Below are 17,000 nucleotides of genomic sequence, written 5' to 3' on the forward strand. Positions count from 1 at the left end.
CCTGTTTCCTCTTCTTTTAAAATAGTGATAATGTAAGGTCCCTTGAGTAGTCGTTACTATTATTTGAGCAAACCTACTATGTACCAGTCCTTTATATGCTTTATCATTTAGTCTAGAAACAGCCCAACTAAGGCAGCTATCCTTTTTTTACAGATAAAGAAGTTGAGGTGGAAAAGTGTAGCAGTTTTCCCAAGTTCACAAAGCTAGACTACAAATCCAGGTCTGCTGCACTCTAAAAAGTATATCTGTATTAACTGTAGTAAGAATGAGGGCCAATTTCCAAACCAGCCTGATTCCTAATTACAAATTTAGTGTGAAAGTCACCGGAGAGAGATATCTCACAATAAACACAATTAGTTCATTAGGGACAGACATAGCTGCTTCTACAGATCTCATTTAATACAACCACCTCATTTTACAAATGAGAAAATGGAGGTTTGAGAGGTCTGTGAATCAAAACCCATGCCATGCTTGTTCCACTATGTACCTTGTATCCTACCTTTAGGGATCATCTAAGATAGAATGCCTCAGCATTACTGGGTCAATATATCAAGGTAATAGATTTTAAAAAAATATTTATAAAATCCTCAGCTAATCTTAAATATTTTTGATAGGCTTCTAACTTACCCCAGGGCTGTTTGCATAACATATGCACTATTCTAATAAGTTATCAAAGTGAACAAGTGATCGCACCTCATTTGGCAGTTTCCCAAGTCACTGTGGTGTGGTAAATGAGAAATATGGGAGGGAAGTTTCCAAATGTAATTTTTTCTAAGGGTGTACCATATACATTGTCAATATGAAAGGAAATCTCCTTAATAAGTTTGCGCAAAGGGCACATCTTGAATCCTTATTTGTACCATAAACACATACTTCTACTCCTAAAATTATGAAACAAGCACTGGCTACAACCTAATGAAAGATATGTTAAAAAGAGTACATACTAATCCTAATAATAGATGAAGACTTATTGTAAATGTATTTGCATTATTTTTCTTTACAGTATATCCAAGAAATGTGTGGCCTGGGGTTTTTCCCATGAGCTTGGGAGTCAGACAGATCTGGTTCTGGATTCAGGCTTTACCATTTCCTAGCTATATTACCAGGGCAAATTCTTTAATCTCTCTGATACATTAATTTTCTCTGTAGAGACAGTAACAGATTTAGCCTATAGGATTGTTTTGAAATTAAAACTATCACAAGTAAAAGTCTAGATAACACAATAAATACTCAGAAAATCATAGTGACAGTTACAAGTATAGTTCCTTAATAAGAGTGGAGAAGAGGTACAACTCAATTTTTGCTAGAGCTGTATACATCAAGAGATAATCTTGATTATCTTGGTTAATTTGTTCAGCCAGCATAATTTATAGGACTAATTTTTTTTAAAGATTTTATTTATTTATTCATGAGAGAGAGGCAGAGAGACAGAGAGAGACAGAGAGGCAGAGACACAGGCAGAGGGAGAAGCAGGCTCCATGCAGGGAGTCTGAACGTGGGACTCAATCCCGGGTCTCCAGGATCAGGCCCTGGGCTGAAGGCGGCACTAAACCGCTGAGCTACCGGGCTGCACTTTTTTTTCTTAAGATTTTATTTATTTAGGACTACATTTTTTAAATCTGCTAAATTACATTTGATAAATGAAGAATCAGTTTAAGACAGGTGATTGCAGTGACTGTGAAAGCATTTTAATAAGATAGCATACTCATTTTATAACACAGCCTTTATTTTCGTTTCAAAACAAAATTTCCAAGAAACAAAACAAAATACTTACAATGGCTGGGTACAAATGAAATAAAAATCACAGTTTCAAAGAACCAAAAACAGACAACTGCTTAAAGGCAGATCACTTGGTTTACCAAAAAAAAAAAAAAGTTAATGTCAAGAAGGATTAAAATTGAGTTTAACAACATTCTATATAATGCTACATTCCCCAATTAAGGAAGGAGAGTTCACATATACAACTAAATGTTAAGTGTAGAGAAGTGGCTGAAAGTCTGCATACTTCATAGTAAATTATGCATGAAAGTTTATTAATTGCATAAACTTCCTGAGTGGCTCCCATGCTGCACTAGGTCTACATGCTTAATATTCATATCAAACAAATGACAGCTTTAAGAGATTGAGCATGACAGACCTTGAACAACTGCACTTTCCGATCAGTCACTATTTCTGCTGAGGGTATGTTCTGGACCACAAACCTCAATCTGAAATCTTAGCTTATAGTGAAAAAGAAATGCAACTTAAAAAACAAAAACAAAAACCTAAAAGGATGACAAGCACACATTTAGGAGTTTATTTTACACCCGCACATTTTTTTTCAAGGGCCCAGTTTCTCTTTTCCCTTCTTGCTTGACTTTAGCCTTTTTGAGTTTTTTTTTTAAATTAAAAGAAAACCTTCCAGAATGGAAGCTGTTGGTTTGTACACTCTTTCAACTATCTCAGTTGAAAATAACTTCAGTGTAACCTAGCCACTATCCCAGGCCCCTGCCTATGTTAGCTAGCAAGGACCCTGACCAATGTTTGTGTTCATCCTTCACATACAAAGACTACTTCCATGATGATCTGAAAGCATTTGGCTCCAACAAAACTTCATACCAATTTCAAAGGATTTTACCAAGTTTGAGTGTCACAATTTTACAGTCTGGATTGTTTTTAAAAGAAACTGAATCCCAGAAATTATATTTATCAAATCAATGGCCTTTTCTACAACATACCCCCTTTCTGGTTCACCTTCAAAACAAAGGGGGGATAAAAAGTCCCCAGTACACTACAGAATGAAAAAATGAACAATCTATTCTAGAAAATGACCTGCACACCACCTCAAATCTCAAGTTTTTCTAAACCAAACAGAAGATTAAATAACCAAATTTCAAACTGATGGCAAATAAACCTCAGGAATGTATTTGTGCATGAAGCCTGAAATACAGTATTTTGCTAACATTAAATATGCTGTAGTGTTACAGTAAACATGTGAAACAAGGAGCATGTGGCTTATAAACATTAGCTAGGTTTTCTGGAAAAAGAAAAGGAATGCATCATTTCATCATTCAGAAAAGACAACAAAGAAAAAAGTCAATGCCTCCAATAAACTTTAGAGATCAAATAAACAGTTACCACCAACTACAATTCAACTAAAAGCATATAGCCATTTTAAGGTAACAAAATGCCACTGCAAGTACCTACCAGTATGCTGAATGACAGGCCACTGCTATAGGATTTATCAAATATTTCATTGTGGTAGTTAAAGCAATTTCAACCTTTAGCCCTTTAGGCACACGGACAAGAAATGCATCTTTAATAAAAGATGCAAAGTTACAGGCACTGGACTGTCTAATTTAGATACTTTCTTAGCATTTATTTTATGACTGACCCTTAAATCAAGTCCTATATTGCCACCAGCTGGATTTACTTCTCTGCTGTCATCCACAAATCCCCAAAGCTTATTCTGCAGAGGCACATGGCTCTTATCACTTAAACACAGATTGGTGGCAGAGTGATGGTCCCTCTCAACTCGAACTCATGGTTAGCACTGGGACTAGGAGGCAGGCCAGATTTATAACCTGAAAGTATACTGAGAATCAAGGCAAAAAAAAAGCAAGTTTCACAGGCAGTGTTCACTTCTGTACTGAAAACGAGGTAGATAAACAAAAGTAACTGGACTGGAATTAAATCTGGGGTTCTAAAATGATACATCCCATCATACTGCACATAACACTCCACACTCAATCCAAAAATTACAGCGGAAAAGTGCCTTTTAAACTTTCACAGATAATTTTGCTGTCAAACCATTAGAATTCATGCTTGATATAAAATTGGCAAGAAAAGGATGAAAAACAAAATGGATATTTGTTATATTACAGCAAATTACCTTAAATAGAGATTCAAGACTGCTACAAATATACATAGGGTTATTTTCATTAGATTTATACCAATACTGGTTTCATAGTCTTATGATGTTACACCCAACTTCACAAACATAGCAGCATGTACTTCATGATGAAATGCTCACATTGCCACATATGGAGATACAGTACTATTGTCAGACTTGTACTTTGAGAAGTAAACATGGTGGTTGAACATAGAGACTATCCCCCAAATAAACTTTACAAGCAGGGTACTTTAGTACAACTGTTTTTCTCCTATGAAAAGGACAGGTTTGTGTGTTTTTTTGGAAATGGGAAGAAGGCTCCTGTTATATAGTAGGCTCATAGTTAAGTAAGAAGGGAATTTCTGAGCTTCACCTCAAGAGTTAATTATTTCTGGGGAGGAAAATCACCTCAGCAAGGATGAAAACAGCACTATTATATGAGTTCACAAAATTATGAAATAATGCAAAACCCCTAGATAAAAAACTAGCCAATATTCACAAAGTGACTATAATCTGAATCAACATTTAAGTAATGGGGGAAAAAAACCCTACAGTGATGTAACACCGTTTCTTAATTTCTGCACAAACTCACTTTTTCTGTATCTTTAAACTTATACATGTTACATATACATAATATATACATAACATATGTTAATCCAACTACTGCAGTCAGCACGGAGACAGCAGTACACTATTCACCATCTTCAAACTTTAGAAGACTACTTTTCTTTCCAGCAAAAAAATCTGAAAAGATTCTAAATATTACAAGGCACTGCAAAAGTCTGCAGGCTATACATAAAACAGAAGTGGTGGCAAAATGTGGGACATTTGATGTAGAGCAGCCAATAATAAATGTAATTGTGCATGTCATCCATGGAAGTTTTTTCATCCTGGGGTACACGGTTTAAAAAGATTACATCTAGAGAAGAAGGGATCTTAAAACCTGCAGGATTTTCACTTTATAGGTATTAAGTCTTAGTGTAATTACACAAAACCAACTATTATAATAAAACATGAGCAGTTTTAAAGAATTACGGATTTTAGGTGCATTGTTTTTGTACACATGGAAAATACTGCAATGTAAGCATTTGCATTAATGCTAATGTCCTAAAATCACTGCAACTTGAAAACCAATACTGTAGAAGAAATTTGAAGAATCTGTACATAAGATTTAGAAAGAATCACCCAAACCAGAGTATGTTTTATGAAAAGAAACTGTGACTCTTATAAACGGTAATTCTGAAAATGCTGCCTTAGACACCCCAAAGGATAATGACAGAATCAATCTTTATGATATTTAGTGTGATCCTTAGCTAAGCAATATTAGACACATTTTTTGAAAAAGGGTACTGAATGTCACAAAGTAGGCTATGCAAAAAAAAATGTATACCTATTAAATTTTCCTCATTACCTGGCAAGCTCTTGGGGTAAAAATTTTAGGGGAATATGGAGGAAAATCTGTTAAAAGAAATGTTGGGTGAAATTTTGGAATGTTTACCAGTAGACAGCTCATTATCAGGTAAATGTGTACTAGAAATTTGAGCTTGAAATTTTCAGAGTGGAAAGTATTTTAAACATGTATATGTGGTAGTTGATTAATACCATTTAAGAATTCTATTTGGGTTTCACAGACTGAACATTAGGTAACTCTGTGACTAGCCTTTTAAGATTATTATAGTTAACCTCCTCGAAAGCCAAAAGTGTATTTTGACACTGCCTCACCTCCTCCTAAAACTGGATAAAACCCAGTAAAGTGCAACTTGACAGTAATCTCTCTCAGATTTTAAAGAGGCTGCCAAAATCATAAGATCTAAAATCATCTAGGATGCTATATATACTAATAAGAAATTATAACAACTAAAAAAATTGTAGTAAAAAAAAGAAGCTAAGGGCAACTTAAATAGTGTCCTTCAAGGGTCTACTATCTCACTGCAGGACAGTGTATACCCCACATTTTAGAACCCTGTAAAGCCAGTGTTTCATGTGTAAGTCTCAAAACCTACAACCAACTTGTCAAGTACATTTTACTTCAGAAGAATGGATTGAGAGGTGTAACTTGAATCCTCTTTGTTAGGAATACAAAGATTCCCCCAAAATGAGATTCATATCAGCTGCAATATATCCCTTGCAAAAGAATGCAAGCCAAACCAATGCCTCTCAGATGCCCCAAAACAATGTAGTGTGCACATGAGAAACAAGGAGATAGCTGCTTTGAATTACTATTGAAATCCTAAAGCAGCTACAGTATCTGCAGAATCAAGGAACTGTTACAGTTCTGTTTTTTCCTTTCTCTCCGCCTCACCTAAAACAAGGCTTCACTCCTCCTGCTGTGAAGACGGGAAGAAAATCACATTAAAAAGGGCTCACGGTCTATATTGGTTGACAAAGTTATTCTAATTTTATATACCAAAATGTTTCCTGCAGTAAGTTACCCTGCCTTCTGTGAAAGTAAACCTAAGATAAACATGTGAAGAATCCCATAAGACTCCAGCTTTTGGAGGGTCTCACTTCGTCCACGTTTGGGGAATATCAATTTAAATAGTTTTTATACATTTTAAAGTATCATCCAGCTGCAGATAGCAGCAGTAAAAAATGGGGGCTTCTCAGCAATTCATGAAAAGTGTCCTGGAAATGGTAATGCTCAAGCTGAGCTTATTAAAGCATTCTGAACGGTATTTTTTAAAAAAATCAAGTATCAAAGAGGATAGGATTTGCAGTGAAAAAACATTTCTGTGTGCAGTGTTCTATGTACAAACTGCACAGTTCTACAGAATGATGAGCTATATAAAATACCACAATGGAATGAAAAAGTACAGTGGAAAGTAAACTCAAATGAGGGAAAATGTGGCAGAACCCAAGAAGAACGTTTAGTATCTTAGGTGTCCTGAAAATAATTCTGAAAAAATCTCCCTTTTCTTCATCATCTACTCTGATTCATTTGGGACCAGGAGGGATTGCAGATGGATTCTGCACTGATGAAGCTGGAAATGCCTGTAAATTCATTCCTGGCTGGAATGGTCCCCCAGATTGAGTAGGAATTACTACAGACTGTTGTGGTGTTCCTGAAATTCCTACCCACTGTACTGGGTACCCTGGCCCCCCCACAGCATTATACTGACAAACATGGGGCATTCCATATGATGATAATGGCCCAGGAAATGAAGGGAGTGGGAGTCCTTGTGGCATGGAGGTTGGGACAGCTCCACGGATTTGGGACAGAGAAGAAATCCATGTTGATGTGTAGCCCATAGTAGATGGAGTATTCTAACAAAAACAAAAATAAAAACAAAAGATCAGTTCATTTGGTTGATGCTTTTACCCATCTATATTCCTTCCTATTCTTTCTGGCTTACTATTCCCATTATTACTATAAATGGGTACCACTTTTAGACCACCTATCTGTGTACCAAGCATTGTTGCATACCTTCTTTCACTTCCTCTTCACTACTGCCCTGCAAAGTAGGCATTTTCAGATTAAGGAAACCGAAGCTCAAAATTGGTAACACCTAATATCACTAAGCAACTTTATAGTGAGGTAAGGATTTGAATAGAGTTCCAGCCTACTCCAAGGACCCTGCTAAATGTCTGTCCAGTTAGTGTCATCGCCTTTCTTTATGCTAGCACTACTCTTCTATCTTTATTTCCTTTTGCCAGCCCCATGAATTCTCTCATTCAGCACCACAGACAATAATAGCCCAGCTTACTACATAATTCTTTGGAGACAGAGAAGCATGATTTAGTGTGACACAAGGGAAAAGAGCGTGGCATATATAGTAAGTGCTCAACAAATGTCACCTCCCTACCCACTTCTACTCATTGCCTTAAAGTCTAATGTTCCTGTAGCATTTTTGGAAGTTTAAACTCAAGACAATTATGTTTTTGGCAGTATTGTGAAAATATATTCCTGCCTGACTCTTCTTATCATGTCTTCTTGTGATTATGCACACATACAGAGATTACTGAAATCTTATGCACATGGTAATAATATGTCTAATGAAAGTAAATAAATCCCACTTAGAGTTTGGTATCAGTCCCAAATGCTTAGTTCTTCTAAACTGAATAGTCAAGCTAAAAGCCTTTCAAATAAACTTTCAAACTAAAGCTAAAGGCTTTTGCTTGATTCAAGAATGAATGACTACATCTCTTGAGGTGAAAAAAATACTTTCACTTCAAGTTCAGTAATCCCTTCTTCGTATCAGTGTTTTTGTCCTGTTAAAGTAAAATTAAATTTAATACTTCTGATTCAAAAGAGCATATATATATGATTGCATTTTTATAAAGTCATTTCCATGTATCTAAATACAAACATAGAAAGATATCTGAAATGGTGTTTATCTAAAGTTAGTGACAATAATTTCTAGGTAGTGGGATTAGAAGGTGCTGTTTTAAGATCTGTACTTTACTGCATTTATTAAATTCTATGAACAATATTATTTTACAAATAATGTGGTTTTTATTTTTAAAAAAGACAATGAGAGATGATTTGTTATACTTAACCTTTTCTTGCATATTTCAAAGGGATTTGAGATTCAAATGACCTATGGTCTTTCCTCTACCAAAACGCACTGCCTACTCATGTTCCACATCTCAGTAATTGGCATGCTGGAATGATAGCCAGTAATGCCAGCCAGAAACCTAGTCTTGATCCCTTCCCTCTGCCATACATCTATTCCATCACTAAATCTTGTCCATTTTCTCTATCTCCTTTTTTTAAGTAGGCTCCATGCCCAGTGTGAAGCCTAAAGCAGGGCTTGACTCATGACCCCAAGATCAAGACCTGAGCTGGGATGAAGAGTCAGACACTTAACTGACTCAGCCACCCAGGCTCCCCCATTTTCTCTCTTAAACATTCTTAGAATCTGTTCACTTTTCTTCATCTCAACTTCTCTTTATCTGCACTACTGTGACTAAATTTTAACCGATCTATCAACTCGTATCCTTACCCCCAAAAATCCTTTCTTCTTGTTTCAAGTCAGAATAACCTTTTCAAAAAGCAAATGTGATGTTAACCCTAGGGCTTCAATGGCTATCCAATTTTTTTTTTTTTTTGCTATCTAGCTTTCTTAAAATAGACAAAGTTCCTTATCATCACTACTTTTAAGGCCCTCCCAACGTCCTTAGAGTCACTGTGCACCAGCTCCTCTCTGCTCTCTTCACTTCAGCCAAATGGGCCTATTTTCAGTCCCCTTGTAATCCCTTTAGCCATACATGGCTTTTGCATATGCTCTTCTTTCTGCTTGGAATCATATCCCCTTCCTTTTTCACCTAGTCAACACCTACTCATTCTTCAGATCTCTGTTCAATCATCACTTTCTCAGGGAAAGCTTGACTTCCTTTTATTAGATCAAATCTCTTACTATATGATATCCTATATTTTTCCTTTGTAGTCCATATTACAGCTACAATTTTATATTTATTTATATTAGTCTGTTCATATCTAACTGTCCCACCAGAGTGTAAGTTCCATGAGAGAGGGCACATACTTGTTTTTGCTCATCAAATCCAGTGCCTAGTAGGGCGCTTGGCACAAAGTAAAGGGCCTGACATAATTGTGACAAAATTTTCTAAGTAAGGCCACAGACCAGTAACAAGCAAGAACATTAGATTAGGAGATGAGCTTTCCACACAAAGATGTAATCAACTGAACTCAAAATACAAAAATATTACTACTTTGTGCTAGTCACTTTATAGGTGTTACACCTCATTTAATCCTCACAGCAATCTTATAAGGCAGGTAAGTATCTCTGTTTTAAGGACATAGACATTGAGGCACAGATGACTTGCCTATAGTCACACAACTAGTAAGTGACTGAGTTGACACTGGAACCCAATTCTGTGTCCTTCACCACTTTTGTTCATACTCCATTTTCTACTCACTCTCCCTCCAAAAATCCCCCATTATACTGCAAAAAACCACCCTCCTACTAGTCAACAAAAGTCTCCATTCACAGTATTCAGAGGATCTCTCAATGGCAGCACCAATGCATTTATGCCTTGAAATTTGCCTCTAAAGCCTTCCAATTTTTACAATGGTGATACTATCTGTGTATAAATCGGTGCCAGGAATAAGATAAATACACAGAGTCCCCAAGAAGATATGCTGCTTACTAGTTTGGGAAGTCTAGGTTTTTGAAATTTCTATTCAAGATTAACACTAAACGTATTTTCAGACTTCCTTTACTAAACTATATACAATGACTACAAATATACACATACATACATGTGTACAAATATACACATACATACATAACACAGCACACAAATATATTTCAATTATGAGGGTTCAGATTCTAAGCCCTGATACACATTTTAATAGATTTACTAATTTTGAAAAATACTTTAAAAATCCAAACAGAGAAGTACAAAGTAAAATAAGGCCCAGATTCCACCATCCAGCCTATTGTTAATGGCTTTTCTCATTTCTATGTGTATATACATATATCTAATATACGTAATTTTAAACAAATACTGTATGTACTGTTCTATAAGCCTGCCTTCTTCCCAATCCAGAATGCATTCAGGACATCTTTCTATATCTCAAATACATGTACATCTGACTAAGGCCATATGCAATTAACTAGGCATCTCATCTGTAAACTTAAGATGCCTTTTATAGTATTCTAGCTTAAAAAGCTTTGAAATTATTTCTTAAACCAAACAAATGAGATCACTTAATAGTTCTAAGAATATTGACATACAACATATGATACCTTTTCCTCAAAACCCAAACTTTTCTTGCACCACAGGACTGAATTAATCCTCGCTACAGATGCTTTCTTTTGATACTTGATGTTTATTTTTTCAGGTATAAGAGTCTAAAACAAGGGACAGAAATCTACAGTCTGCCACCTCTTTTTGCAAATCAAGTTTTAATGGAACAAAGCCACATGCACTCATTTATGATTTGTCGATGGCTGCTTTTGCCCTATGACAGAATTGACTAGTTGCAACTACATGGCTTGAAAGTATTTCCTAGCTGGCCCCTTCTCAGAAAAACTTTGCTGACCTCTTGTCTAAAAGATAATTTGCTCCAAGACATAATGAATCTAGACGAGGATAAAAATCTCTATGTTGTCAAATCACACCATTCTCTCATAGTGACTTTAACCATAGGCCTAAGTGAATCAATTTTTATGGTTTTAGTTCTTTTTTTTTTTAAAGTAAGCTCCATGCCCAGCATGAAGCCCAATGTGGGGCTTGAACTTACAACCCTGAGATCATGACCTGAGCTGAGATCAAGAGTCAGATCCTTAACCAAGTGAGCCACCCAGGTGCCCCTGGTTTTAGTTCTCATAAATAAAGAGGAACACATAAAACCAACTTACTTCATATACTTTGTTCCAGTTTTCTGTCTCGAGTTTGTGTTGACTCTGTTTGAGTTGGTTTAAACTTGGCTTAATTAGAGAATTTCCTACTGCTTCCTTTGTCCAGTCATCCACCAATTTATGTAAGTCGTCTGTGAACATCCCTTTTTTACTAGCTGGAGACTGCTGGCATGATGCTACATTACTTTCCACACACAGTGGATCTAGAAGAAAAAAAACAGGAAAATCACAAAAAGGAATTAAAACTGATAAATACTGATTTTGGCCAATAATGCAGTTGACAGAAATTCACATATAGGGTACATATAGGGTAACCAGATATTTGAGTTTATCTGGGACAGTTCTGGTTTAAAAGCTGCTGCCCTGGAGTAATTATTAGCTTTCAAAAGTTTCCTCTATTTGGATGGCAAATTATATGGTCACCTTGGTTTAAGTCAAATAAGGTAGAAGTTATAAGTCAAATATAATAAACAATATTTCTAAAAACAGTATCAATTATAATCTTTATATTAGTTTCCTCAGATAGATATTTAGAAGAGTTCAAAAAACAACCATAGAATGTTAAAATTGCAAAGAATCTTAGAAGTCTAATTCAAACCACTTGTTTTATAATGGGTGAATGAGCCCCAGAATAAGTATGATGAGTTCTTGCAATTAGTTACCAACTGAATCAGGCCTGTGTAGACAAGGATGCTCTCTCTTTTCAATATACCATACTGACTTTCAACCAGCATCAGAAAACCAGAATCTAATTTTCTAACCAATATTTTTGTTTAATGATAAATGGCAGAAACAAGAATGCAGATGGTCTGTGAACCTCAAGAGTTGTAGAGCATAAGATGTCCAAATAAATGAAACAAATCAATTATAGAAGTCTCTGCCAAAAAAAAAATTTCCTAATCTGAACGTCACACTAAGTCTTTAAATTATTTAGTACTATTATACACATTCACTAAATCATTTTCACAGAAAAAAATTCATGAAGTTCCAATTCCTCTGATTTACACACCAAAACTTAAGAGAGTGGGTTTATTTTTTTTATTTTTTTTAAGATTTATTTATTTATTTATTCATGATAGACATAGAGAGAGAGAGAGAGGCAGAGACACAGGAGGAGGGAGAAGCAGGCTCCATGCCAGGAGCCCGATGTGGGACTCGATCCCGGGACTCCAGGATCGCGCCCTGGGCCAAAGGCAGGAGCTAAACCACTGAACCACCCAGGGATCCCCCAAGAGAGTGGATTTAAAATGAATTTTAGGAAATAGAGTTGTGAAATATAAGCACAATAACATTTTCAGGGATTTTATTAAACAAGCATATGAAAATTTCTTGTACATTTATTATGGTAGTTTTTTAATTATGAAAAATATAGAAATTGCAGAAGATGATACAAAAAGCCTCCATATTGACACTTTCAAAGTAATTTTCTTTATCATTTTTGAGACTTACAACAGGCCTGTGATATAGGCTCAACAAGTATTCTTTTTTTTTTTTTCAATGAAAAGAATGGGATCCAGAAGCTGAGGCTATGTGCTCAGCTAGAACCCAGGTATCCAGACAATTAGGTCAGTGTACCTTCTACTGTACCACAGAAGACACTGGGAAATGAATGGGGGAAATTGCTTCAAAAGGAGGAACATGATAATCTTAATGATTGCTTATACAAAATCTGTGATTCTCAACGAATTCTGCACTACTAAAAGCTTAGATTCAAGGAGATTAAATCTTAAATGAAAATATATTAATGAAATTTGCTTAAGAATAGCTTAATAAAAAAATAAAAAAATAAAAAAAAGAGAATAGCTTAATGAATTAATTGGACCATATTCACATATACAAATGAGTTTTATCAAAATCATGGATACTACATTTTGGGCAACCATGAGATACCAAAAGGACATACCAATTTTGCTGGAAGTCTCTCCTTTTCTTTTTTATTTATTTATTTATTTTTTCTCCTTTTCTAAGACTTAAAACTCAAAGACACCAAGTCAGCCTATAATAAAGACATTTTTTCCTGTAATCCCTCTGCACGTTCATCTAATTCTCCATCAACTCCAGTGATGGAACAAATAGAATGATATTGGGTAAGACTCTGGAGCTGAAACCTAAGATTGTCTTCTTACCCTGGAAAAATGTCAGCAGGCAGGAGTAAAAAGGAGAAGATAGCCAGAACCATATACAAGTTAGTGCCAGCATTTTTGCCCACCCCACTTCTTCCAAGGAGTACTTTTGTGCTTATTCCCCTTAGTTTCTTAAAAAAAAATTGTGTCACATAAAGCTAAGTTGGAATGTCATTCATTTAAGAACATTTCTGCACTAAGGGAAAGCCCAATGTCAGGATTCTTGTGTACAGCTCTGATGGAACAAGTGATCTTGAACTCTCAATTGATGGTAATGATGGATGTTGCACCAGTGGCACAAAAGCCAGCAAGTGAAGAAATGATTAGCAAACCAAGCAGGTATTTAAATGAAATAGGGGCCAAGGGCAAGACTCCTAAGTAGGCAACAGAATGATATGCACACACATACCTTCCAGAAGTTATCAAGAATAAAGTGCTACATGAGAAGCAGAAAATGTGATTTGAACGTTATCCAGGGCCTAACTATACTCTACACATGAAAAGGACAATTATTTATTGATTTCATTTAAGAGTTTTTCATATACCATAAAAGATCACTTAATTTGAAGCTCACAAACGAGAAAATACTTACATGAAAAGAAGTACTGTACAAATGTTTTACCATTTATAAAAAATGTCAACATTACTTATGACATTACTTAACTTCAAAGATATTCTTTAATATTCATTTCTTACTGATGAAATGAATAAAACCAGAGTATGGTACTTGGTGCTCTTTTTGTTTGTTTGTTTGTTTGTTTGTTTGTTCCCTAAGGTGATGCCCACATTCAGATAGTTTTAGTGACCATCCAACTGCAATGGGTTCCCATCTCTTATCTCAGATCTTGACCCATCTTCAATCCAATTTCAAAACCCAAATGTGTTTTTTCCCCTTGGATGTCAATAAATTGTTCAATTCAATACACATAACAGTTCACCTAAGTGTCCTATTTCTGTGATATCTTTCACATTTTCTCCAAGTCACTTGACTCTGAACATTTGGATCTAACCAAAAACAGACAAATATCTAATTCATCACCACATCATTGCAATTCATCCTATACAACACCTCTTGCCTATTTTCACTTCCATAATTCTCTAAGCTCTTAATCATCTCATACATGGAATGCTGTGAGTACAATGATCTAAATAAATGGACTCACTCCCTAGCTCTAGCCAATATATTCTTCACACTACCACCAGATTAGTATCAGCTAACTATTTTCGATTTCACTCCTCTTCCTCCTCCCCCTTAAAGGTTTCTTTTTATTTTTAAAAGATTTTATTTATTTATTAATGAGAGGCAGAGACACAGGCAGAGGGAGAAGCAGGTTCCATGCAGGGAGCCCGACGTGGGACTCAATCCTGGGTCTCCAGGATCATGCCTTGGGCTGAAGGTGGCGCTAAACCTCTGAGCCACCCAGGCTGCCCTAAAGGTTTCTTAATACCAACAACAGTGGGTTTTTAACTTGTTGACGTGGTAAAGTCATTGTTAGTAGTCATGGTTATCTTTGCAGAACAGGTGTTTATTATCCTTATACATACTATATCTCATGTATTAAGCTTAAACATATCATTATGTGTTAGATAAATTATCTTACACCAAACTAGAGCATAGACAAGCCAAAAGTTCTTTTTGTAAAGTATGTAAGAAAAACCTTCTAATTCTAATGTAAACCCTCCATTTCACTCAACTGTTATATTTTCTTTCTTGGAAATAAATCTTAAATTTTACCATTTGCATGCCTTTATATCATGCAATTCTACCTACTGACAATACTCTTCCCACAGCACTTCACCAATTTTAATCCTATTTATCCTTCAAGACCAACTCAAATACTACAACCTATATGTAGCAATCTCAGACCACTATCATCCACTATGATTCTCCATTGCTTCCTCTCAACCCACTGCAGACACAATTTTTGATATTGGGAGGCAATGCAGAATAACAAAAAAGAACCAAGTCTTTGGGGTTAAACAGATTTGGATTCCCTCTGTTATGAACTGAGGTCTTAGGTCTTAGGGAAGTTGTTTAGCCTCACTAACTTTAGTCTTCTTACCTATAAAAGACAGACATTAACTTCTATCTACCTTAGAGTTCTTTTGAGGATTGAGATTATGTAATTATGTTTCAGGGTCCTCAAAACCACTCACAGATTCAGTGATTCAGTTCTGAGGACTCAGCATGTAGTTGTACTCACAGCTAAGTTTATTACAGCAAAAAGATGCATGATAGATCAGCAAGGGAAAAAGACAGGAATCTGGAGAAATTCATGCACAGACTTCCTTATGCTCTCTTCCTATTATGAAGGGGCACACCTGAGCATACTCCTTTCTCTCAGCAACAAGAAATGCAGTACACCAAAGACATGAGAACTGAACTAAGACAACTGCCAAAGACTGAGATTGACCACTTGGAGACCCACATGTGGGAAAGATCCAAAGAACACCACAGAGGCAATGCAACTGAGCTAACATTGGAACAACAGACCAAAGAAGATAGGCTACAACTCACAAGGTAAACTCACAGGGGCGCTTAGGTGGCTCAGTTGGTTGGGCAGCCTACTCTTGGTTCTGACTCAGGTCATGATCTCTTGGGTCTTCGGTCTGAGCCAGCATAGGGTTCCACACTCAGTGGGGAATCTGCTTGATAGTGTCTCCCTCTGCCTCTCCCCCCACTTGTGTGTGTGCTTTCTCTCTCAAATAAATGAATAAATCTTAAAAAAAAATAACTGGGTCCATTACTTCTTATAAAAAATAAGCACTCTAGATAGGGTTTTTTTCTAAAGATTTTACCTATAAATCTTTAAAAAATAATCTTAGCAACAAAAAAAAAATCTTAGCTTCCATTTAAGGAAATTAGAGAAAGGGGCAAAATAAAAACAAGGCATGGGTAAGGAGAAGAGAATATGAAGAGCAGAAATCAATGCAAATTAAAACAGGTAAACAATAGAGAAAATCAATAAAAGCAAACACTGGATCTCTTTGAAAAGATCAACAAAATTGATAAGCCTTTATCAAGACTGACAGGAAAAAAGAGAAGACAAAAATTACAAATATCAGAAATAGGTGATGTTACTACAGGTTTCCAAGAGCTTGAAAAGGTAATAATAAACTCTAAACACAAAGATTGAACAACTTAGATGAAATGGACCAAGCTTCAAAACCTACAAACTACCAAAACTTACTCAACACAAAAAGTATAAACTGAAAAGTCCCACAACTACTATTAACTAATTTGAATTTGTAGTGAAAAATGTCCTAAAATAGTAATCTCTGAGCCCAACTGGTTTCATTGGAAAATTCTTCCAGTTAAAGAAGAAATAAGCTCTTTCAGATAATAGAAAAAGAGAAAAGAGAAGGACTTCAAAAATGCAGAGTAAGGGCCTAAGGTGAACGTGGTTTTTTTTTTAAGATTTTATTTATTTATTCATGAGAGACACAGAGGGAGAGGCAGAGACATAGGCAGAGGGAGAAGCAGACTCCCCATGGGGACCCCGATGTGGAATTTGATCACAAGACTCTGGGATCATGACCTAAGCCAAAGGCAGACACTTTATCACTGAGCCACCCAGGTGCCCCAGTGAACGTGCTCTTTAAGATAATAAAAATATGGGCAAAACAGCTCACACCAACCATTTCAGAACTCTGACAATTATCCAAAGACACAGAACGAAA

General features: G+C 35.9%; 1 protein-coding gene across 4 annotated transcripts in view; it reads right to left on the bottom strand.

Annotated features, from left to right (window-relative positions):
* Positions 1 to 1,666: 1,666 nt before the first annotated feature.
* WNK3 (WNK lysine deficient protein kinase 3) overlaps positions 1,667 to 17,000 on the bottom strand; it is a 154,172-nt gene continuing 138,838 nt past the window's right edge. For all 4 annotated transcript variants that reach the window (XM_035712180.2, XM_035712181.2, XM_025468536.3 and 1 more), the window contains exons 22-23: positions 11,197 to 11,399; positions 1,667 to 7,135 (exon numbers count right to left, since the gene is read on the bottom strand). In XM_035712180.2, the coding sequence (XP_035568073.1) occupies positions 6,806 to 7,135; positions 11,197 to 11,399 (533 nt within the window). In that variant the 3' untranslated portion in view covers positions 1,667 to 6,805. The remainder of the gene's footprint in view (positions 7,136 to 11,196; positions 11,400 to 17,000) is intronic.

Source organism: Canis lupus, chromosome X (genome assembly GCF_003254725.2).
Source record: "Canis lupus dingo isolate Sandy chromosome X, ASM325472v2, whole genome shotgun sequence".
Classification (NCBI taxonomy): domain Eukaryota; kingdom Metazoa; phylum Chordata; class Mammalia; order Carnivora; family Canidae; genus Canis; species Canis lupus.